We start from the raw sequence: 25,322 nt of genomic DNA, 5'->3' as shown, positions 1-25,322 counted from the left end.
TTTTGATAGGACTGATCCATCACTCGATCAACAGAATAAAAATATAAAAATGTGAAAGAGTGTCAAACAAGTCCGAATCTTAGTTAACATTAAATTTCACTGTAAAAATACAATTTATTACAATGCCATTTTATTAATGTAACAATTCATATTTATTGAATATTTGCATATCAAAGATAACAGGTGATTTTATGACTCAACAGCAGTTGAAAACTGTGTTTGTTTGTGTATTTTACCGTGGCTCTTGCTCCCAGGCTGGTATTTCTCAGTCCCTCCAACTCCTCTGTCATCTTAGTAGCCAGAGCCTGCAGGTAGCCCCGAGCATCCTTCTCATCACTTACCCTGCAGCAAACACACACAAATACACATATTGACTACCCGTATCCATAAATATTAAAGGCCTACAAACAGAACCTAATAACAGGAAAAAAAAAAAAAAAAAAAAAAAAAAAAACACACACTGTAAAAAGACAAGATTTTTTTTTTTTTTTTCTACTTGAGAGCTGTTCTACAAACATCCTTCAACAGGAGAAACAAACAGTGCCCACACTCACTCACAGGGACAAACATGGACACGTGAACAGTCTACTGGTCCCTTTGGGCACTCAGTAATGCCAAACATTCAAGAAGAATAAACACTGCTAGTGTTAAAAAGCATAATCCCAAACTGATCCTAACTAAAATATACACTTACCTTCACATGTGCACTCACATTAGACACATTGTTTTCATATTCAAGCCTCAGAACAAAAAGTTATAATCAGACAGTTACCCACAAAAGCGTCCTATTTCCTACTTTATCCATTCCAGCAGCACAACCTCTCCACTAGGGGGCAACATTAATCACTAAATTCCTCTGTATATAAAAATAAAAACGCATAAAATATATTGAGTGTGTGCATATGTGTGTTTATGTTTCTAGATGGACATATAGTGTGCATGTGTGTGTGTGCTATGTGAAGACTCCAGGGCTGTCCCACAGAGGGAGAGCAACTGGCAAGGTGTCAGCTGTGATGGGAAGTGTTCTGAGAGGAGGGGAGGATCAAGTAGCCCTAAGATCTTCAGAGGTATGTGAGAAATGCTCCAATAATACTGTATGGAGGAACCCAATCCCTACTGGACAGCACTGGGCTGTGTGCGTGCTTCTGTATCTCTTTTATGAGTCATCTTTCAGTTTGTGCTATAGAATCGGTGGGACTATATATGCCTCAGAAAGTATTTAGAGTATCTGAAAAAGTTCCTGCATGCATTTGTGTGCACACATTTAGCTCTGTGTTTGTGTGTGTGTGTGTGTGTGTGTGTATGTGTGTGTGTGAAACTTACCACTGAATGATTTCTGTGATCTGGGCCTCCCAGTGAGCTACACTCTCCTTTTTGTCAGCCAGCTCCCTCATCTCATCCTCCAGCTGCCGGTTGGAGCTGCTCACCTTCTCAAACATAGTTGTCAACTGAAGGAATAAACGCATCCACACAGACAGAAAATAGACCACATTAAACACAATATTAAATGTGTAGAATCTTAAAGTTGTCAGAAAGTCTGATACCTGGTAAATGGATTCATAAATTGCAGATAGATACACAGACAGACAATGCAGAGACACCTCACCAGAAATATGGTATAGTTTTAAAAAAGGTGTATTGGCTTTCAGATGCAATAACAATAATGGAAACTTTTCTCACTCAAAGATTTTTTTTTTTTTAGTTTTTGTTAGTTTAGGACAATTTGAGGAAATGTGTGATGTGCTAGTCACTAGATCATGTCTGAAAACAGACACAAGCAACCCTCAACAAAAACAGGGATTTAGACAGATTTAGGGACGTTTTTGGATGAGGCCCAATAGGTCACGGTCATGCAGTTGGTAAAATAATTTTATCATCAATTAACAAGCGTCCTTGTGTCAGGATGAACTGTTCACAGGATAAGTTAGATCGTGTCAGCAGAAATTCTCCATAAAAGTTTCCTTAGAAAAACGAGAGTAGTGAAATAATATTTTTCGTGACTATAAATATAAAGAACTATTTTTTGCAAAGACGAGCATAGTAGTACTCAGACAGATCTACTCTGTGGTGAGTCCTTTATCTATTAAAAATATCACTTTTCAAAATGTGAAATAACAGAATAATACATTAAATAACTAGAATGACATGCTATCATTCCTAATGTAGCCACATCCATATTCTGTCCATTTCAGCCAGCTAGCTTGTTTTTCATCAGTTGCAGATTTTAAAAACACTGACATTATATTCCATATGCCTTCCACCTCTAAGACATAGTTTAAATTGACAGGCTTTTTAAACTTCCAAGAGCCATTTCCAAAGTCAACACAGAATAATCCAGAGATTTATTCCATCTGACTGTGTGGGAGGCTACAGGGTGTTTGTATGGGGGATATTGAACAGTGATTTCTTTGGCGTTGCTGAGAGAGAGGGGGTGGAGGGAAGAATGTGATGAAAGAGCTTGGGCTGACCAAAGGGTTACCTGGGGTTAGGGAATTGTGTTTTTCTGTGTGTGTGTGTGTGTGTGTTTTTCTGTGTGTGTGTTTTTCTGTGTGTGTGTGTGTGTGTGTGTGTAGAAAAACACAGATACAATGAGTGACAAGGACTGAGAAAGCAAAAGAGAAAAAAAAAAAAAACAGGATTTGAATTTGATTTGTATGTGAGTTTTCAGAGTACATTTAGTTTCATTATGTGTCTACAGTATGAACAGATACTGTACCTTATCCAGCTCACTGGAGAGCTTCTTATTCTCTTCGATAAGAAGGACCCGTTCTCTCTCATATTTCTGCTTGTACTCTGTCTCAAACTCTTCCCGTTCGCATTGGCTAGAAGAAACACACACAAAGGTTTTTGTTTTTTTGTTTTTTTTTAAAAACCTGTGACACAGTATAAACTTACATTTATTCCCTAACCATAACCAAGAACTGCAAATCTAATCTTGACTCTTGACTTTGCCATTTCAGCATGAGTAGGAGTGCATTCCTTAAAAATAGGACTTTTTCAGAGATTTAGTTTTTTACAATGGTTTCCTACCTCTTTAAAATATTGCTTGTAAACAGAGACTCTGCATTAACATAGCATAGTAGGTAATCTTACAGCTGTGATTGTTTTTATGACAATCTGTGTTTAAACATATCACAGATATTATATCACATGTTCACCAATTTCACGGTGAACCTTCCTCTGAAAACCTCATCTCTCCACCTGCCTTTGTTTTGTGTTTCCTCACAACGAAAATCAAAGGTTTGGTATTAAGACTTGGTACACGTTATTTCTCCTCAAATTTTATCAAAATTTGAATTAACCAGTGGTTCTCAAAGTGGGACCAGGGGATAAGACAAATACTTCTTTACTTCTGTGGCATTTAATATCTGAGTTGGCACATTTTGATAAAATGTTTATTGTGTTTGTTTGTTTTTACTAATGTAACTATTTTCACTCTAATTTGTCAAATTTACCTACTGTATACTTGATTCAAGTCTCACATTGGTTCCATAAGTGATGTTTCAGTTCAGAGAAGGACCCAGTGTTAAGTGCAGCTAATTGAGAAAAACAGCAGTTCATCTGTACAGGACTCTAATAGCCACTGCCTTGCTTTTAACTTTAATTTTATGCTACGTGAATGTGACCAACTGAGATAAATATCAGAGTTACTAAGCGACACAATACGATCGCTGGGATGTGAATAGTTCGAGTAAGTCTGTCTGCTCGGTTTCTTTTAACTTTTCAACTTGAACATTCTTAAAAAAGGTAAAAGGCATAAACTCATTCTGACAAACATAATTTTGAAATAACTTACAATCAGAAATTAATTTATCAGTAATTTTATAATCTTCTTCTGTAGCCTAAAAATTTTAATGTACGGCCAATTATATCATGAACGATTTCTGAAGGAAAACCAAACATTTACTCTGAAATGGTGAATATCAGTTTCGGATGAATTACGAGCCATGAAAACACTTGAGAACCCTGGGAAAAGGGACAGGAGTTACCAGGATAAGAATTCACCTCTATTTGTGTTAGGGACCTTTCAAAATCTGCAAGACAGCTAGATAAACTATTTAAAAGAACTAGCACTTCACAGTTAGTACACATTTATAACAGACTGGGGATGCAACTATTTTTAATGTAACTGTAATTACCTTATGGAATCCCAACTGAAAAGGTCAATGAAGAAATATAATGAACTGTTTACACATTTATGATAAATGCTATCAGCAGTAAATCAAGTGAGTGGTGGTGTCATTAACTGACAGCATACACAGATATGAAAAACTGATATAACACCTTTCACGGCGAGATTTGTCCAGCTTGTCCTTGAGCATCAGGATCTCTTTCTGCAGGGCAAGATGGTGGCTCTCAGCATCCCTCAGCTCTTTGCGCAGAGCCTTCAGTTCGGTGCTATGCTGCGCCTCTCTGCGAGCCAGCTCCTCCTCGTACAGGAGCATTTTTTTCTCCAGATCTCCCCGAAGTCTTCCAACCTCCTGGGTCTGGTCCGCCGAGGCCTGAGTGGCAGAGGGACCAGCCTGCTTCAGCTGGGTTGTGGACATATGGAGAAAAGTAGAGTTGGTGAGGCTGAGTAACACTGATGAGGGCACATACACACAAACAAGATACTCTAAAACATACAGATAATTTGTATTTGTATAGGACACACTGTGACCCTGTAGGAAGACAGGTTAATGTTCAACTGTGTGTGTTTGCAAACTTACCTTAAGCCCTTCCAACTCCTCCTCAAGCTGTCTGCTGTACTGCTCATTCCGCTCTCTCAGCTTCCTCTCTTTCTGAGCCTCTGCTGCCTGCTCCTCTGCCTGTGCCTCTATCTGATGAAGGAAAGTGAACAAGTGAACAAAGCATCCATCATCATTTGCAATTTGGTCCTCATGGACTCATATCAACAAATCAGGAGCAGAAGCAGCCATGTTTTTGTAATACAGAAATATTCAAACCACGCATGACAACTGTAGCAGCAGACAAGAAATAGAACTGTCTCCGAAAACAAAAATGTAAAATTTTGTGACCTAATTGCACTTAACCGTACTTGTACTGTAACTCAGCCAGTGGAAGTTATGTTACTCTATTTGATGATTAATTCAGCAATCTTCAATGTGCATATCTTACAAGTGTGCACAAACACAATATCATAAATTGGAATTCAACTACTGCAACAATGTTTCTAATCTACAGCATAAAAGGTTATACAGCTACAACACGCAGACAGCAAATCTGAGTAGTGCACCAACCATTGAACAGAGAGAGAACAGGGTGTGCTACCAACCACAGGGAGTCTACTCTACCTCCTTCTTGGCCCTCTCGGCCTTTCGCACCTCAAGGCGGAGTGCCTCAACTTTCTGACTCTGACTCTCCATCTCCTCCTCTTTATCGCGCAACTGGCGAGCCAGGCGCTGCTTCACTGACCTGTGTGGAAAGTTCAGTTACAACACAGGCTAAATGTTAAAGGTCGGTACAAAACAAGCAGGAGACACACTGAAATGAACCGTAGACATTTCTTATAGAATTTGTGTATGAAAAACATATTTCTAGATACGTATCACACCAAGTAATGATATGAGTTTAAGTTTTCAATATAGCAATCAATTTTTCAACAGGAAGGTACAATTGTGGAAAAACTAAGAAGTGTCCGTTTAGAGAAGATGGTTGAAGGCAGTGATTTTACCTGAATTCTGTGAGTCTCTCGTTGAGTTCTGAAAACTCCTGCATGGCCAGTTTTCTCTGACTGTGGGCATCCTTCAGCTCTTTGGACTGAGACTTCAGCTTCTCACTGGCATCCATAAGATCCTGGTGAAAAAAGGGGTGGTGTAGCATCAGTATTCTCACAGACACATTTAAGCAGTCTTTTTAACTCTGGCAAAGTAAAAATAAGGATTACTTTTCTGAAAAAACAAAACTGCACTGTTGCTCTCTAAATCAAAATCCTAAATGTTCCTTATTTTAGCATTTACATTTCTCCAGCACAGAGAGAACAGGTGGGCTCTACGGATCTACATGATTTTAAATGAAACACCAGCCCATATATGGATGGATACACACACACACACGCACACACACACACACACACACACACACACACTTGCCCGATAAAACACAACACAAGTCCCACCTTATGCAGATCATCTCGCTCCTGTGTAAGGCTCTTCAACTGTTTGTCCAGAGTTTTAATGTGTTTGGATGAGTCCTCCAGGTCTCTGCGAGCCAAAGTCACATCCTCCAGCTGCTTCTCCAGTTGGCCTGAGTCTGACATACACACAAATGTATATGAGCATTTAAGTTCAAATGACAATGTGAAATCTGATAGAGATCACAAATGCCCTTCATTTTTCTCATCCTATACAATTGGCTGGTAAAGTTATAAAGGTACCTTCCTGTCCTGAATATCACCCTTCCAAACTAATTAAGAACAAAGGACTACTGACCAGCGATCTGCTTCTTGAGGATGTCAATCTCGCTCTTCAGACTCCTGATCTCTACCTCCTTGTTCGCGCTGAGGGGGCCCTCACCTGTTGGATGCTGCAGGGCCTGCACTGTCTGAGTTGACTCTGCAACAGGTCAGGAAAGAGACAATGGTTATATTGTCTGTAAAGTTAAAGTAAAAAAAAAAAAAGTATGAGTGTACATGATTTTGTAAATTAATGCAACCAGATGGACTCTTTCTTCAGCCTAACCTTGCAGTTTGCGGCTCAGCTCTAGCTTCTCCTGCTCCAGCCGGCGGATCCTCCTCTCATAGGCCTCAGTGGCCAGGCTGTCCTCCAAGCTGCGCTGGACATCCAAGTCCAACTGCTCCTGACCCGTCTTACCAGGCTCACCTGCCAACTGCCGCAGGCACCCCCGATCAGATAAGGTGCTACAGGGGAGGAGAGAGAGAAAGGAGTAAGATGCTAAAGAAAAAGATTTGATTAGAAGTCACAAGAACAATGCCAGTATGAGTGATAAAAATGCTATAAGAAATAGATAAAAATGGCCAAAAAGGTTAATAATGAAGGAGGAAAAGTAATTTGCTGAGTTGGCAAATGGCCATTTTGGTGTTTAACACAAAGAAAATCCAATGTGAATGTGTGTAATTAAGGGAGAGAAAAAAAGAGTGAAAGAAAAGAGAGAAACAGCAAGGAAGAGGAAACAGGAAAGAGAGGTGGATGACAAAGACAGAGATAAGTTGAAAGATGGGAGAATGTTGAGTCATGGGAGGAGGTGGTGGAAGGAAAGACAACAACATAAAAGAAGCTGTGACATACAAAGACACAGACGAAGTCAGTGTAAGGGAAAAGATAAAGGAAGAATGGAAAAGGCCATTGGATCTGATCCTTGAAGTGTTACAGCAAGTTCAGAGTTTGCTTTATTCTCAAGTGTAGCACTTCTTTGTCATGAGAATCACCTTATTTGGGAGAGAAGCTAATTCAATACTGCTACTCCTCTATAAACAGATGCTATTCAGTGAGAAGACTTGTCTGGGAAATCTATTTATAACGTAATCAATTTTTTTAACAATCTTACTTTTGCTAAAAACACTGGAGAACAGTGCCCCCACTTATACTCAACACCATATCAATGATGATTTACCATATAATCTCCTTATATATAGTTCCCTTAGTACCACTTACCATTTACTTGTATAGGTGAAACCCACAAAGGGCAGGTGGTGGCCTGAGAAGGCAGTGTGAGAAGGAGGGGGCATGGTCTCCTGAAAAAAATATTATTAGACATAATAAGGATGTTAGAGTTTCACATCGAATACAGACAATTTAAAAAAATATATCTCAATATATTTATTGGCAGACAACAATATGAGAGTACAGTGTTTGTCTTAGTGTGTTGATATCTAAACAATTCCCTTACTGAGTTTTTTAGACAGTCATCATCCACGTCAAAGTTGGAGGTATCTGTAGGACTGCTGACCTCTGGGATGTAGGGGGCCTCACATGTGCGGATATTATCCCAATCAATACCTGAACACAAGAGTGATTACAGTTAGAACACAGAATGATTATTGATTCACTATTTAATAATGGCTATGAAGTCAAACTTATCGATGAAATTTGACTTTGTGTTTTCTGCCAAAATTGTCATTCTTCAATATACAGTATTCTAAAGTAGTATTTTAGAAAAGATACAACGAGAAAGGTAGACACTACATGCAATGATGGTGGTGTGAAATCAGGTTAAAAGGCACACTTAAAAAAGAGAAATCAATGTGAAATACATATTGTACCAGTGAAAAAGGGGTGCTGCTTGAAGTCCTCAATGCCATTCTGGCCCAGTCGGTGCTCTCGGCTGCAAATGAGCCGGCGAATCAGATCCTTTGCTTCCTCCGATACGTCTGTTATCTGCGGTGGAAACTGGAATCGCTCCTGTGCAAAAATATAAGTATGTTAGAGGGAACTGAAACTTGAGAGTTAATTCCCAAATATGCAGTGTATCCTGAGTCTGTATTCTCAAGTCATGCACCTGCATCGTTTACATAAGATATCTGCTACAACTCCTTTACTAGTACCACATATGAATGTATAGCACTGTATACAGAAAGGCAGCGTTCATTTTTCATAAGCTCACCTTGTGGTTCATGATCTTCCCATAGGTCTCTACCAGGGACTCTGCATAGAAAGGAGTCTCTCCATAGAGCATTTCGTACATGCAGACACCCAGGGACCACCAGTCGCACTCAGGCCCATACTTGCCTTTCCCATCCTCCATAGCCTGGAGGATTTCGGGGGAGATATAGTCTGGAGTCCCCACCGCCACAGAGGACTGGACCTAGGGGAGGGACCAACAGTCAATAACCTTTTCAAAATATCACACTAGACAAAATTTGATGAACAAACAACCACAGACCTTACATTTTAAAGTTCAGGCTGTATGCTACCACAATAACAGTGTTGATGATGGGAGTCACAGGCTAAGTCTTGGAAGCATGCAAGATAAATACTACCGCTCCAGCAACAGCAAACAACCAGAGAGCATGTTGAAGCTTTCAGACCCCCTCTACAAGATGAATTACCTTAACACTGCTGTCAGAGCTCTGTTTCAACTTATTTCAAAGCAAATGAATGAATCCTCTTTAAAATCATAGCATTTTGTTTGTAAAAATTTGAATTTTTAGAAATCACTGCTATGATTCAGTTCCACAGTGGTAGATAAAATGCACATTAAGAGTTTATATCCATCACATGTTGGTAACATCTCTCTTTATTATTAAGGAAGTTGCTTTGAGACAGATGAAACACCAAAAACACTTTCAGTATCATGACTCAAAATTTCAATCTATGACAAAGTTCCAAACGAGTGTCCAACAAAGCAATGAATTTATTTTTTCAAAGGGTCACATAACCTCATCACTGTTATTAACATTGGAGGAACAAACCCAGGCACTTCTTTGATCATCTATTTCATCCTCTCATTTTTCTTTTACATAAAGCCTGAGAGGAGAACTTTTTTTTTTTAGAAGAAGAATTGCCTGAATCACAGACCGCAGGCACAGCCAAGCAGCTGAACCACACACTCCTCCTGGGAGACCCCTGGGAGTTGACAAGGAGGTCAGTAAAGCTTTGGTATGTTTGCTTTGGACTGGAGGAGGAGGCATCAGCAGCAGTGTGGTAAAAACTTACCGTCCCATCCTCCATGAGTTTGAGGCAGGAGCCAAAGTCGGCCAGGCGGATGTGGCCATTCATATCCAACAGAATGTTGTCGGGTTTAATGTCCCTGAAAGAAGACGGAGAGAAAAGAGGAGGCGGGTGGAGAGGCGGGATGAGGAAAAAAGGAGCAAAAGACAAGTTGAGCAAGTGATTTCTATGAGTAGAATAATAAGATGGTAAAAATAAGGCGATCTTTCCACACAAAACAATACCTACAGCACACACTACACACATCTCAATATTATAGTGCCCCATTAATTATCAGCAAATTTAACTTAACATGCTTGAGAAACTAGTATATAGTAATTCAGACATACCTGTGATTTTATTAAGTGCACTTTCCCACAGGTCATTTACAGTACCCGCAGTGTGACAACTTTAAATTGACCAAAAGAAGGAATATACACTGGAAATAGTATGAATTATGTTATGGGAATTAACTGTTCGTGAATATGTGTGTGGAGGAGATGGCATCGCAACACACACAAACATGCAGTCTGTTTGGGGAAGTATGCAGTGCACAAACACACTTCTACTTTCAAAAAACAACCCTGTGTCCTAAACAGACACACTCCCCTGTTCCTACAATATTTGCGTTTGTGAACTGAGACTGGCTGAATGGAGGCGTTACTGACATTCTTTCAGAGATGTGCTCATGGTGGCCACTGTAGACTTTCGTCTTCAACTGCATCTGTTCTAGATTACTACTGCTGCTGATGTGTTTACATTATAGATACACACTGTGGCTTGACTCCAGCTGATAGGATGCAATGCTGTGAAAAAGGGGACTTTTCTGTGTACCAGCTACAACAACAGATAGACCATCTTATTATTGATCAGCCACTTAACAAACTAGGTTACTTAGAATGACCACAGCGGCTGGCGGTCATACAGTACTAACCACAGACAAATGTACCCGCATTTGGCTTATGATCAGAAGGGCTGCAACTAGCATTATTTGCCTTACTGATTATTCTACCATGTTTAACAGGTGTTGGGCTGTTGGTGCTACTGTTTTACAAGGTACTCTGAGTGCTAATGCAGATCCCAGGTGTGGATCTACAGCCATTCCTGGTCTATAGCCAGGTGAGCTTGTGGTTTTTCAGTAATTCCAGGAAAATATGTCTTTATTTTTGTTTCACCTGTGTCTTTTTGATGTTACTGTTACTTTTTGTGAATTGTGTATTTGGTTGAAATCCACTTTATAATAATCATTAAAAAAAACATACCACATGATCACTGAGCTCATATAAAACATAGATGTCACTGTATCCCACCATCATGACTAAACATAGCCTCTGTCCTTGGCTGACCATTACACTGCACCGAGGGCAGACCCTGTCCAGACCCCCTTATCAACACACTGAGCCATGACACGCCTCAATAAGCATGGCAAGGAGGGCACATAGTGAACTCTGTGTATTCAACACTTCCCAGTAACACAAGTTAGAGGGATGACGTGCAAGTCACCTAACAAACAAACACAAAGTTGGTGTAACAGGCTACAGAACTGTGCTATTTTTGTCCAGAAATGTGAGTATGGCTCTACTCAAGATAATAAACCTGATGTCCAACTCAAGCACACACCCCTGCAGCCTGTGCCTCTAATACAAAAACAAACCAACAAAATACTAGTGCTGATACGCATGTTAATAGGAAGAGGGTGAAAGTATGGAATAAGACAAGGAGACAAAACAGAAGCACAACCTCCACGATCAAAACAAAATCAAATCCACAGCCTCCAGCAGGAAGCGCACAGTGCACACGGTGCAATTGTGTGTGCTTTAAACTGGTTAAAGGTAAATGAAACTACATGAATTGTCCTTTTCTAATGAGACTAACGTTTGTGATTTAACTGCAACTGTTACAATTTACCTTAAACTGGCCTTAAGCAGGAGTTGTCAATATGGTAATTATATCAAAAATGAATTCCAGTATGTTCTGATAGACAACAATCAATCTGATAACAATGTGTCTAAAAACACTTATTTTTTCCACATGGCAAAAGTAGTAGGAGCTCATGAAATTTCCACATTCCACTTTGAATTCTTCTTAACTACTTAATGAAGACATGAGACTACAGCCCAAGCCTGAGTGACTTTTTTTCTTTTAAGAGTCAACAGACATAAATGGGCTTTGAAGATGCCTTTGATGTTCCTGTCTTTAGCTAGACATCTCCTTAAAGCCAGATGTGAAGCCCCTGTCATTTTCCAGTAGTCTTAATAGTCCCAGCTCATGGGGATGGGCTAAGATATCCCTCTTCTTTACAGACACCATGAAATCGCAAAAAATGAAACCATGGATTAAAGAAATATGTGCATTTTGGTGTCTCTTGTAAAGACACATAAAAGTCTGGGGGCCAAAACATATATACTCACTACTTCATCACTATTTGCATCGTGGGTTAATCATCTGCTCACAGATGAGTTCCAGACTGTACATTACTTTCTAAAAGGGATACTGTTTATAGCATTTAGGATGAAAACCACATAATGTACTTAAGTGTATACATTCACACAACCATCTTGGAGTAACATGAACATGTACATTACATATACTAAGGAGTATTAAGATTTTTAAAATAAAAACATAAAACCTATGCAGCAAATCTGTAGTAAATAAAAAATAAATGTAATATATCAACTGGAATTTCTAAATTCTTAGATGCATTTGTCTCTGATTTACACATGCAGGATTATGTGATTGATTTATGACCCTCACAGGCACACGACCTCTGCACATAGAATTGGGACCACCTTGACAGGAAATGTAGACTTCACAAATCACAAATGACATACAGACTAGACAGGGAGCCTGTGGATTTGTGGGTGTGTGTGTGTGTGTATGAACAGCATATACACAGGTACTTCCAGTGCCTTGCTGTACAGTACCAGGGTAGGCTTAAAAAGCATGGTGGGGGTAAGAAGTGGGTGCCGATGCTAATGATAAACCATTGAAAATTTAGCAAAGCCCCAGTCTGCCCTGTTTTGCTTCTTCTCCCTATTTTCATCAGCAACAGTGTTTCTACCACCTTGCTCTCAAAAATCTACCTGATCACTATCAAGACACCAAAATTTAACTGTTGTAATGGGCCCACTGATGGTAAGGCCAGCTAACGCAGCTGGAGGCTCACAGCACAAGACCTGGCTCACATTTATTCCTCAACGCATGGAGAGAGATGGTAATACAAAGCTATTGCTAGGCTAGACTAGTTAATGTAGCTAAATGGGCTACTGTGTCACAGGACTCCTGCAGTCCTGAGGAGCAGTGTGGAGACGAGAATAGATAATCTCTTCTAAGACCACAGCATCCATCTGTGAGGGCCATCTGGACACCACCTTACAGCGTGCGCACACACAATGTGTCCTGCAACAACACTAGAAGCTCCACACACAAGGCATATCTACATGACCCTAGTTGACCATTTCCTGACAAATAACTGCTGCCTATATGACTTCTGGCATTACTTGACACCAGCACAGACACCGCCTCAAACCAATCTCTTTCATAAATGCTGATTAAGTGTGTGTACTGTATATGTGTGTGTGAGAGAGAAAGAGAAGAGAGACAGACAGAGAGAGAGAGAGAGCTGTCCTCTTAGATCACCAGGCTGTGAAGAGACACATGGCCTGGATCAATAATAAACACAAAAGGGCTGCACTCAATAGCAATAGACACAGTGTCGCCCCTCACCCATCACAGGGGTGTACACAGACACAATTACACACTGTTCTCTACAGTAGCATGAACCCACTCAGAACAGATGTTAACTGTCACACCCTCACATTACATCTTATTTCATGTTTGTGTTCTTATCTGTCTTAACCTCACAACACCCTCCCCACACCCACAGACAGACACACAGTCACACATGGACACACACGCCATTCTGTCCCTCCGTACCAACCCCCATCTCTCCACTCACACTATCAGAATCCCACTAACTCAAACACTGACACAGAGACACGTTCCCCTGCGGCAGACAGATGTGGTGCTAGGCAGCACAAAACCATGCTGAGCTGGACCATTTAAATGTTTGTCAGGCCCCTCTGGGAAGCCACGCAGATCACTGACCACTGAATATAAATGAAGACACACACACACAGTCTCCCTTTGCGACTGACTCATGCTGACTCTCATGGGACTCAGCTGAGGGGGACAGAAGGCTGACCTCATGGCTCTTTGCTCTTCATTTCTTTCATCTGGACTCTTTTCAACTTCATCAGCATCAACAGGCCTGAAGATATTACTTTTAAATCGACCAACACTGTTGGCAAGGTCAGCTTCTTGACAACAAGAAAAAGCACCCAACAGCTGAGCCTTAAAGCCATAATGGAGACTATGAGCTAAAAGGTTAGCGGTACAAATAATACAGCTTTGGGTTTGGAAAAATGATTACATAGACCACAACAGAAACTCTTCTACTAAGTTAGACATCCCTTTATATTTCACTGGATTAGCAACGCTGTAAATCAGTGAGCAGTACAATTCTACTAAATTTGATCTAAACAGCAAAAAGCACAAGATTAGCTGAGTGATATAAAGGACTGATGCGCTGTGTATGAGATTATACTTCAATATCGCTTAGCCTTTTCAAAAGCCACTGTGCTAGTGGGAGCTGGAGTCGATAAAAGGGACAGTACAATATTTCCCTAACTTATTACCATGTGGGTATGTTAAAGTCTTCCCTCTTTTTTAAGTCTGCAAACCACATGAATAATGAAGTTCCATTTAGTGACCCACAACATTATCCTCACCCAGTGAGGACTACACTGCATTACCTAGTGATCCATTTTAGATTCTAACCCAGAACTCAATCAATGCTACATTTGATAAACATGATGTGCTATTGGCGTGAATATAATGCAGGGTGCATGGGGTCATGTTATTATATTAAGAGTAGACATAAATGGTAAAAATTTCCTGGCTTTCATTATAGTTTTTAATAGCTTTAAAGCTGCTATGCTATCAAGTTTAGGTTTAGTGCCTATAGTGTTTAGTTCAGAGGAGTTTCTTATAGCATGTGCAGCATGTTTGCTGCCATCATCTGTCAGGCAGCTAAGACTTATTAGTGTCAGAGAGTAAAATGTTGTGACGAGGAACTGCGAGAGACAACAAGTCGGAAAAATGCTAACTGCCAGAGATAATCATCCTGACCATTTCCACAAGTGAGCATGTGAGTATAATGTAGAACAAATGAAGGATTGTCTGTTAGCAGCATTTACTTGCTGACTACCTTAAATGCGGAACATCCTCCAATAGGAATAGTCTGGTCATTTTATAATAAGAGCAGTCTCATGGTCGAGCCCAAATAGCATTTTTAAGTTCTGTGCAAACAGGTCAGATCACATGACACTTCGGTGTTTGACCTCAAACCTTCTCAGGAAAAATCCACTGAAAATGTGAGTCCCACGAGAAAATTAAGGAAACTGTTGCCCTGCTGTACAGCCACAACCTGCCCATTTATATTCACAAATAGTGGTCTAATTATGTGTGGTTGGTGGGACTGTAAGTGTGCCATGGATACAGGGTGAATGGGTTTTTTGTTTTAATGGTCATTAAACCTTTAAATTACAGAGCTAATTCTTTGTCCTTTAACTTAAAGGAAACACAACAAATTCACATATACACAACATCGATGAGATAAGTCTGCACCCTTGTGCATGTGCACCCAAACACGCACACAGATGCATACACACAAACACACAGACATTCAGCAAATGGGACTAGCCAGAAAGACACACCCTCCTCAGGGGACCTGCCTAGATGTCTCCACCCTCTTCAAAGCAAGTGTACAAATCTCCCATGAGTATGTGTTTATGGAGGGGTTGGGGGTTGGTAGATGGAAGAGGTAGAAGCACCACACCCCCACCCACACACCTCCCATACCCCATCATTACTGTCCCAAAGCGTCCATGAGGGGACCTAGAGAGAAATAGTGGTGGCCCCTCCTTCCTGTCCCTTTTTTCATGCATCCGCTTCTCTGTCTCAGCTGCCGCCACCAACCCCCACCCACAGTTCCAGATAACACCATGCAATTAGTGGTTCCCCACTCTCTACTCTTTCACTCCATTTCTGTACTTATATACTTATATTTACATCTCTATACAACTCTGTCATCGGCCTCTTAGGACATTTCTTTCTGTCTGACTTTCTACTGACGTATTAGAAAAGAACAAGTACAGACACTCCCAAGACATTATCAGACCAGCCAACCTCTCCTTTCCTTTCACTCTCTAGATTTATCTGGCTCTTTAGCTGACCTTTTCCCCATCTCTCATCGAAACCAAAGTGAAAGCAACGCTGCAGTAATGTAGACATGCCAATGTGATCACTTCTGGTCTGGCAGGGCCTTATTTCCTTTCCCCAAGGGCATTTTCTATTGGCTGAAAAATTCTTTTGGCATTTAAGTCATAGAATGGGAAGGTTACAAGAGTCACACGCTGCGAGTCTGCCTTTGGGTGGTGTGTTAGTTTTTTTTTTTGTTTTGTTTTTTTTTTGCAAAATTGGTGAAATTAACAAACGTGTCTGATGTGAAATAAGCAATAAGAGCTGACAGTGTAGCTAGACAAAATGAATACACACTTATATGAATTATAAGTTTCACTTTAATAATTATGTTCTAAATTATTAAAATCCTGCCTTTCACACATAGTTGCACACAAACACAAACACAACCTCCAATGGCAATTTTCAAGAGTAAAATAATAATACACACAGGAACACAAACTAATATACTCTATATTTAGTCAACGGTGTTGATTACCTTTGGTGATGACTGAACACACACAGACACACACACAGACACACACACAGACACACACACAGACACCCCTGTTTTCATTTAGCTCCTGTGGTTCTGGAAATTTGCCCACACAGTGAAAATAATGTAAATACACTAATCATCCATCATGAAGGCTTATTGCACACTCTTTCACCCAGAAAATAATTACAGACACATACTTTTAGCCTAAAAAAATGCACACACACCCTGCCTGCACCTCACCTGTGTACATAATGTAGCTGGTGAACAGAGTCAATGGCCAACACCATCTCAGCCAGGTAGAACCTGGCCATCTCCTCTGGCAGTCGGTCTTCAAACTTACTGAGCAGGGTCAGCAGGTCACCACCCACATAGTAGTCCATGACCAGGTACTAGAGAGATAAAGAGACAGGCAGAAAGAAAGAAAATCAGCAAATGTATTAATGTATTAGCAGCAACAAAGATAATGACAGGACTGGAAAACATTAGTGACCTAAGACACAGTACAGAGTAACAGTAAAGAAAAAACTGAACAGAATATTATTTTGTAGAAAGAAGATAAGAAAGCTGCACAACAAAGTCAAAAATACAACATCCTTCAATTTCTGACCTTACAAAACTGGGTATCTAAACAGTTCTTTACTTATAAAGGTTTTCCTAAAAATAGGCATCTGGATGGGCAGCAGTGTATATTTTCAAAGTCTTGGGGAGTGTCCAGGGTAAAGCATTTGTTGTGAGAATGTGGTAAATGGAATGACGAGCAGTCCTGGCATTTGAACTCAGGGTCACAGATACACAGAACACAGGCTGTCAGGGTGGAAAGAGAACGACTGCCTGCAGCCACCAATGAAAATGGAAAGAAATTTGGCTGATAAAGGATCATCTAGGTCCAAAAACCTTTGGTCTTTTATTTCAAAACTTTTGGGGGTCTGTTAACTTTTTGCCGTTGCCAATTGCTGACAATTCTAAGTCTATGTATGTTGTGCATTGTAGTAAGAACTGAACGGGTGGTCAAAATCACATCAAGTCACCAGCCATCATCCAGAGCTTGTATTGTATTCTAAAAGTGAGCTGAAGAGTGAATTGGTGAAAGGGGCAGGTGGAGCTTTGGAGTAGAAACCTGTGGGTGTTAGTTTGGAAAGTACCTAAGGTGGGGAAAAGAGTCTGATAAGACTATTCAAAGTCTGATGCACTGGATCATTTTTACAGTTTCCTCAGACAAATTATGATTAACAACCAGTAGGAACTGTATGGAAAGAACACTTAGTAAATGGCAGTGGGAGAAAAACATTTTTTGCTCAAGAACACACAGGTATACAGAAAGCAGAAAACAAATGTGGTGTTACCAGATTATTGTCATCCTGGAAGGCATAGTGCAGGGTGGTGATCCACTGGCAGTCCCCATTTACCAACACATCCCGCTCCTCCCGAAAACATGCCGTCTAAAGAAAGACACAACATGTTAAACTTAAGATTTAAATGCCACATATACTGGCAACAATAAGAGAGAATGACAGTTCAACTTTTTGTTGTACCTGATTGGAATTAACAAGGATTCACTCTTGGCTCAAGGACAGTTCAGTATGGGGATATTTTAGCTTTTAGCTCAGCCCTGTTCGCCAGTGTTCTTATATTAAGTCCCCTAAGGCTTGTTTATGAATGGTTATATTGGGCTATATAATTACAATTTGGTTTGGCTTGAGTCAAGTAACCTGGGTGTGTCAGTTGGTCTGATTTCGTTGACATGGTGTGAATAAGAAAAAAACGTAGAAACCTGATTAATACAGTCATGGAAACTCTAGTGTGGCAGCTGTGGGTCTAAATTCAAAATCTGAAAGTAAAATAAATATGAAAAATTCCAGAAAACAAAGAGGAAGTTATTTGTAAAAGTTAGACACATTCACACAGGAAAAAATGTGTGACGTCTCAAAACACATCATGGCCTCTTACGGTCAGTCCAAATGTTCTGACCAAAAAAGAAAACTCCTCAGTTTATAATATCTTACATAACTCCTTGGTTTAAACAAAACAATACAGAATGAGACAGAGATGAAAACTGATTACTGATCAGATTCACATACAGTTTCCAGCTCTTTTTATGGCAGTGTCCTCTGACTTCCTGCCTGACTTCACCAATGGCCAGGTTTCTTGTGTGCTTGTGTGTATATACTAGTGTACACACCACCTTGTTGGAGTGCTGTTCTGCTTCTCTAATTTAGTATATAGCTCATTTTGAGTGATAATCTCTCTGTAGATCAAACATATAGACAATCAAGAACATAAATAAACAGTATATATGAAATGATACATCACCTTATGCCAAGAAAGAAATTAATGTTCAAATATCAGTATGTAAAATATTCTCAGTGCTTTGATGTTCTACATTTCTGGCTTCTTTATGGACTTGTCCTGCACAATGAACCTGGGATCAATCAGACACCTGATGGTGTAGTGTGATAAGAATCTAAAACATCTAAAGTGTCTAAGACGTCTGGTCAGTACTGTATATCTATGATGACAGCTACACAGTCAGTGTGCACTGTCTGCAGTACATCAACCGCTCCACATTGTTTCCCATGTCCAGGCGTTTGCAGACACACAGCACAGACCAGTTTTGGCCTGTGACGTAAGAGGCATGAAGACTGAAAACCCAGGGGACTAAAAGGAATGTCAGACTGTCAGGAAGAGGTCGATGTGAAAAACATGCGTCGGCAGCTCGTGCACTTCAGGCAGTTACATGTTTTGCAAAGATCTGTCGATAAATGCCTGGTACACGGATAATGGAACAAGGGCTGTGGTTTCTCTTGCTAGAAGTGACATTTAATTAATTATCAATCCATATTATTATTTACTTTAAATATATTGCCAAGACTGCCGCACTGCCACATTAGTCATATAGTACCAGCACTGCTGTAACCCCCCAACATAAATTTAAAATGAAAAAAAAAAAAAAATTCAGTACTGCAGAATCAGTACGTGATTCTCACCTCAGCTCGTTTCAGCATCTCCCACTTGTTGAGAATCTTCATAGCAAATACCTTGTCAGTGTTTTTCACTTTTACGACTGCAACCTGTAAAAAGAAAAGACCAGATTTAACAGATTTAAGATCTTATCTTTAAGGTAACAGGAACAAGAAAAAGGACAGGAATGGTGCAAGGATAATTCTAGGGAGATTATATTTAAATCGCTCCTACTATAGTCAAACAACCTAAAAAAAACATGAGTGAAAATAGCTGCTGAGTATGCTTAGTTTACAAAATACTGTTGATTAGAATTTCAGCCATAATATTCACTTCAATCTATTTATCCACCGTTTGTCCCCATTTGAAGCCAAAGATGATTTGAAGACACCCCATTTCATAAGAGGGAAATTTAGAAGAAGCAGAGGGACAGGAGACAGGAAGATAGACGGTGAGGAGGAGGAGAAAAATCAGGAATAAGGCAAAACTTTACAAAAGCTATTTGCATTTAGGAGGAGAGACATAAACAAAAGATGAGTTGGAAGGAGAAATTGGATGGGTTTGCAAGGATATATAAAAAGAAGGGATGACTGGGAGTGGAAGGAAGGATGATGCAGAGGAAATGAGACAGAAGGATGGAGAACAGGACACAAAGGATGGAAGGTGGAGCAGGGGAAAGGGACTAATAGGGACAGGAAGTAACCATACATACTAAAATGCTGACCTAAAAGGCCAACAGACCCACACCACCTGGAGCGCACTCTCATGCACAGCCTCACACAGCTGGACACTTAAGTATGAGTCATGGTTTGCTATTAGCACAGTCTGTGGTCAAGCAGAAAAACAAATAAAAAGCACTCTTTAATCACTGTGTGAGTGGACAAATGTGTGCAGATGTTTAAAAAACGTCCCTTTATGGGTTATGGATATTATATTCATTATCAAAAATAAGAAGTCTCATCAATATTCAAAACGACAACTTCGAAAATCAGCTTACATTATTCCTAGAAGTTCACAAATGCATTCCTTCATAATCAGATTAAAAAAAAAGAAACCACACTATCATTTGACACTATATGCACCTATAGCATATGTACTTAATATATGTCTGTGTATATCTGTCCACTTTCAATAAAGGCCAAAAACGTCACTTAAAAACCTGACTGAACATGAAATAGACTGTAATAATTAGTCTCACACAGTAAACGGACATTTAAACCAAACCAACCCATGAACTTGAAAACGTAAGGAAATACTGCAGATAATAGCTACTAGTGTTACCCTGTCATTTCAAATGTTTTCACCTTTAACAAATTAGATTCCTTAGTCTTCTCAGTTCACACTCTCCTATTGTGTTCCTCATACCCTCTTCTATCATCTTAACACCCTAACGACTGCCAACTTTCCCCTCACTGATAATTGCTGAACATTACAACGATAAACTTCCTCAGCTCTGGCTTCACATTTTGCCAAAAAAGGAGCTGTACAGGCGACTGTGACAAACCACAGTGAGCTGTCAGACAAAGCCCATGTTCATGTAAATGTGTGCCCTGCTTGGTTTGAATCAGCCTCTTTAACAGTGTGTAATATTCAACTAATTCACAAAGCAAAAAAACTATTTTTATTCAGCCTCTTTAATGGTTAATGGCACACAGAAATACTCACAAATGTAAGCACGGTTCTGAAAAGCTCAGAAAACGCACACAAACAGGCAGGAATGTGTATGTGAACTACACACACAGACACAGACAGACACACAGAAGAGCAGTGAAATAAACACAAGCACCCTGTGTAAAACAGGGGTCTGTAGTTTATTAAATGAGCTGGGGAATGCTGCTAATGCAATACAATGATAACATTCCTGCAGTGTTTGGATTTCCCCTAGTGATCCCTCACCAGAGGAGAGGAGGAACAGAGGAGGATGGGGGGAGTGCACTGTTCTTGGCAACGCCTGGCTGTTTTTGTCCTTTTCTGCATCTCTCCTTTTTCTCTGTACTGTTCCTTTCTTAATCTTTTCCTCCCTGTCAGCCCTAGTGTCAGCTGAGCCCAAGACTAAGAAGACTTTAAGTCACTATTCCCATCTATACTCATGGATAAAAGTACACATTCTTCAAAACTGGTTTAATAAGTTGTAAATGGACATAAAACAAACCACAGCAGTTCATCTAATTGTTCACAGGGCTTCTCTGACTGGCAAAACAGACTGAAAACACACCAGTCTGTGCTAAACTGGTAACAGGACTGACAGACTTAACAGCCAAGGCCACATATGCACATAATGTGGTGGCTGCTGACTAGTGCCACAATCCAACAAGCAGTACAATAGTATGTAGCACTGGCTGATGAACAGTGAGTCCACAGAAAGTTAATGACATCCAAAGTCAGCCAGGGATACCTAACTCTGGCATTGTTTGCTTCAGGTGCTATCCACTAATCTCCACCACACTGAGCACCTGACAGGAGCCTTCTCTCAGGCAGCAGGCCAGGACACTCTGGTGTCCTAAGCAGAGGAGCTCCACGTCACACACCTGCACCATTTCTCTGCCTGCTGCTGACAATGGAAGGATGAAATCAAAACATCCTGCACTCAAGCTCTCTCGCCTCCCCCTTTGTGACTCTCTTTTACTTTGTTTTCCTATGTCCATCTCTACTTCCTTTTTGTTTTTTATGTGACTGTTTCCATAACTCCTATTGCTGTTCAAAAAAGTGCTTGGGGTGCAAGTCTCCATAATGCTATTTAAGTTTAGTTTATTTCATTTTACCAAATTTTGTGGAATAATTTGAACATAAAATATCCTTGTCCTTGGCTGTACAGTCAAAAACTCAAGTGAAGTGACAGCAGCACTCTTTGCAGTGGCACAAAGCGAGCACCTATTTTGTGGTGGTATTGCAGCTACATGATGGTTGATGTATTAAATCATCCATCCATCAAACTAACACACTCTGTACAACTGTGTTTCTATCTTTTTACTGCTCTTATCTGTTTGTACATGTGTGATCAATTCAGAGATTAAATGTAGGCTTGAGAACATATGGGAGCCTCATAATGATCAATTCACAGTTTATATCTGCTAAGCAAGCGACTATTACAACAATGCTGGGCGCTGGTGAAATCAGTGAAGATGTGTTTTTTGCAGGACACTGACATTATATAAGAGTCTCTGCTGAGGACCACAATACCTGTCCCTCCAACATTCCCCAGCTTTGACATCATTACCTGAAACTCTATGGCACATCTATTTCACCCTCCCTACAGTCACATGAAAAACCAAAACCTAAACAAAGAAAACTATGAAAACCCATCCTGGATGCTTTCACTGACACACTAATTGATTTTCCATTCACAGGTTAAGTGTGAAAAGAGATTTTAAAAGTTATGTTTAAGCTGCAAGTAGAGTCATGCTCATGTGGCAGACCAACACCACACACAGCTGCTGGAATGTAGCAGAAAATAAATCACCGCTCACAAACACAACAACACTCTGGCCTTTCATAACTCTGGTATTAGGGCTTAAGGACACAACAGAACAGGATTCGTCTGGCAGGTATTATTCTGTGACTATACTTCAATATCTTCACCTCAAGGAAGAAGTTTGAGATTATGAGATGCTCCCTCTCAAACAGACAAGTAGATTAAAACCATACACCACAGACTTTGTACCTAAGACAAAATGAACTAGAACACCTGTTTCTTGTACAAATAGAGGAAACCAACTTGCAGCTTTTCAACGTGTATGGTAATAAACGGCTGTATGGTTGAGTGTAAAACCAAAAAATTTATTACCTCTCCAAAGGCTCCTCGCCCAATCACCTTAAGGATTTCAAAGTCTTCTTTGTGAAGGCGCATCTGCTTCACTTTGGATGTGAAAGGTTTGGCTGTAGAGAAGACAGAAGTCTGGTTAAAAAAAGAATCAGACCAGAGATTTGTATGACATTTTCAGAACATACAACCCAAGATATACTGTATGATCAGTTTTACTAATGGAGAAAAAAATATTACATTTTCATTAAATACATATATCACATTATGTTATAAAGGGTTATTAGGTTTCAGAAAAATTAAGCTAAATCTCATGGTGACTGCATTTAATGAGTAGAGCCATTATATAAAATGTCACAAACTACAATAGTAAAGACAGAAGATGCATCACTCTGTGTGATTCAAACTGACTGAACAGTCCCTTGACAGCAGTACTTAGTAATGCCAGGAAGTAGTAAACCTGAGATTTTACAAGTAATGAAAACTCCAGACAAATAACCAAATTAGTTACAATCCCATACAGATGCATGAAGACAATTGCACTGCATGTCAAGCACATTACTGATCTCAGTTTGATCACTTCTTGGGCAGATGTTTTACCCAGAGATTGACATGTTGAAGATAATTTAAAGTTCATATTGACCAGTAGGACCTGTTTGCCACTGGTCCTGGTCAGGCAGAGAAAGATTTGTAGAGATTTTCGGTGTCAATAGCCCAAAATGGGATATTGTACTATGAGATAATGTATTCTATGAGCCGGGTTTATGGAAACATACTTGTGTCAGTCATGTGGTAACCCACCAGGGACGCACCATTTTTCCACTAACTCATGAAAGGCTGCAATGCAATTCTAAATGGAGTGTATCAAAGTGTTAGTAACCATCTCAGCCTCTTTATAGCACATGACACCGGATGTAAAGAGGCTGAATGATAAAGCTAGCCATTGTTACGGCTGCAGTTATGGTTCCTGGTGAAAAAAGGCTTTGGGAGGGAACTGCAAGCGTCGCCAACTTTGACTCACAAAGCTAGACAGATTCCATCTATGGCTGACAAAGTCAGCATTTCCCTCATTTGTGGAGAGCTATTTGACACTTCCTGTCTATATTTAAGTATATTTAACAGTAAAATGAGTAAGATTTTTATTATAAGCACACAGACAAGTGAGCATTCACTTACAAATACACTTCAGTTTTAGATTTTTTCTTAATTAAGTAAAAAAAAAAAAAAAAAAGACAATCTACTGCTACTATACAAGCACCCTTTTTGTTTTTGGCTGCTGTAACATGTGAATGCGGTAGCTGACCAACAGCCAAGATTACACTTTGAGCCCGTCTTCAATCACTGACTGACCACACATCACACTACACTTGTCTTGCAGCCTTGACTTCACAGATCCTCGAAGAAAAGGACATTCCCCCACTGTGGAACAGGGAAATGCCTGCTGAAATAAAACAAACAGGCTACTCATTGCTCCACAACCACCGACTCTGCCTGCTATGACCGCAGGGCAGAGGGAAAGTCAGGGTCAGTGCAGTGTGCCATGTCCTGGCACACATTACCACAGACCAAAAACACAAAAGCAAGTCAGCCATCAGGCTGAGCATGACTGGCAAAGACCTGTCGTGAGAAAGATGCTTAGTCATAGCATTCATTTCTCTGCAGAGCAGTTACAGAACAAGTGGATCAGAGAAACTGAAACTATTTCTAATGGTTGATCAACCTTGCTGTAATGCAAATTGTGAGCCAGCTGCTGGCTACTATCGCAAAACATCACCATGTCTGCAAAACAAACAAGGCTGATGACAAACAAGGCCGTGACATACAAATAAATTAGTCTTTCTCACAGATTTTCTTGTGCATCTTCAGCATCTCCATCTGTGCATTATGTTGTAATAGCGCAACTGTGAAAATGATACAAAGTTTAAAAGAGAGACTAATATACAGCAGGCTTCCCATGAAAGATTCATAGTTAGAGACAAAGTATCCATCAACAGTCAGGTCTATGGAACAGCTGGCTGGCAAAACTCTCCAAATTTAATTTATGGCAAAATATCATCTGGAAAACCCATCAAAATCCATAAAGATGTAATCTCTGTGCATATAAAATAAAGTCCTAACCAAGAAATCCACAGGTGCCCCATAAGGTCACATGTCATCTTGCCATTGTTAGATGTCATCATCACTTTATGTCTTTTAT

At 40.0% G+C, this 25,322-nt stretch overlaps 1 protein-coding gene across 8 annotated transcripts in view; it reads right to left on the bottom strand.

The window, feature by feature from the left end:
• The window catches only part of cdc42bpab (CDC42 binding protein kinase alpha (DMPK-like) b), a 65,973-nt gene that overhangs the window by 16,955 nt on the left and 23,696 nt on the right, over positions 1-25,322 (bottom strand). For all 8 annotated transcript variants that reach the window (XM_026318132.1, XM_026318125.1, XM_026318126.1 and 5 more), the window contains exons 2-20: positions 23,150-23,241; positions 19,392-19,475; positions 17,751-17,846; positions 16,648-16,796; positions 9,615-9,708; positions 8,563-8,763; positions 8,222-8,360; positions 7,849-7,958; positions 7,614-7,693; positions 6,681-6,859; positions 6,432-6,554; positions 6,119-6,252; positions 5,675-5,796; positions 5,295-5,415; positions 4,710-4,820; positions 4,285-4,532; positions 2,717-2,822; positions 1,324-1,448; positions 237-342 (exon numbers count right to left, since the gene is read on the bottom strand). In XM_026318132.1, coding sequence (XP_026173917.1) covers positions 237-342; positions 1,324-1,448; positions 2,717-2,822; positions 4,285-4,532; positions 4,710-4,820; positions 5,295-5,415; positions 5,675-5,796; positions 6,119-6,252; positions 6,432-6,554; positions 6,681-6,859; positions 7,614-7,693; positions 7,849-7,958; positions 8,222-8,360; positions 8,563-8,763; positions 9,615-9,708; positions 16,648-16,796; positions 17,751-17,846; positions 19,392-19,475; positions 23,150-23,241 — 2,420 coding nt within the window. The remainder of the gene's footprint in view (positions 1-236; positions 343-1,323; positions 1,449-2,716; positions 2,823-4,284; positions 4,533-4,709; positions 4,821-5,294; positions 5,416-5,674; positions 5,797-6,118; positions 6,253-6,431; positions 6,555-6,680; positions 6,860-7,613; positions 7,694-7,848; positions 7,959-8,221; positions 8,361-8,562; positions 8,764-9,614; positions 9,709-16,647; positions 16,797-17,750; positions 17,847-19,391; positions 19,476-23,149; positions 23,242-25,322) is intronic.

The sequence above is a fragment of the Mastacembelus armatus genome, chromosome 24 (assembly GCF_900324485.2).
Source record: "Mastacembelus armatus chromosome 24, fMasArm1.2, whole genome shotgun sequence".
NCBI classification, from domain to species: domain Eukaryota; kingdom Metazoa; phylum Chordata; class Actinopteri; order Synbranchiformes; family Mastacembelidae; genus Mastacembelus; species Mastacembelus armatus.
Note: the sequence above shows the minus strand (reverse complement) of the source record. Positions and strands in the feature narration are given on the sequence as shown.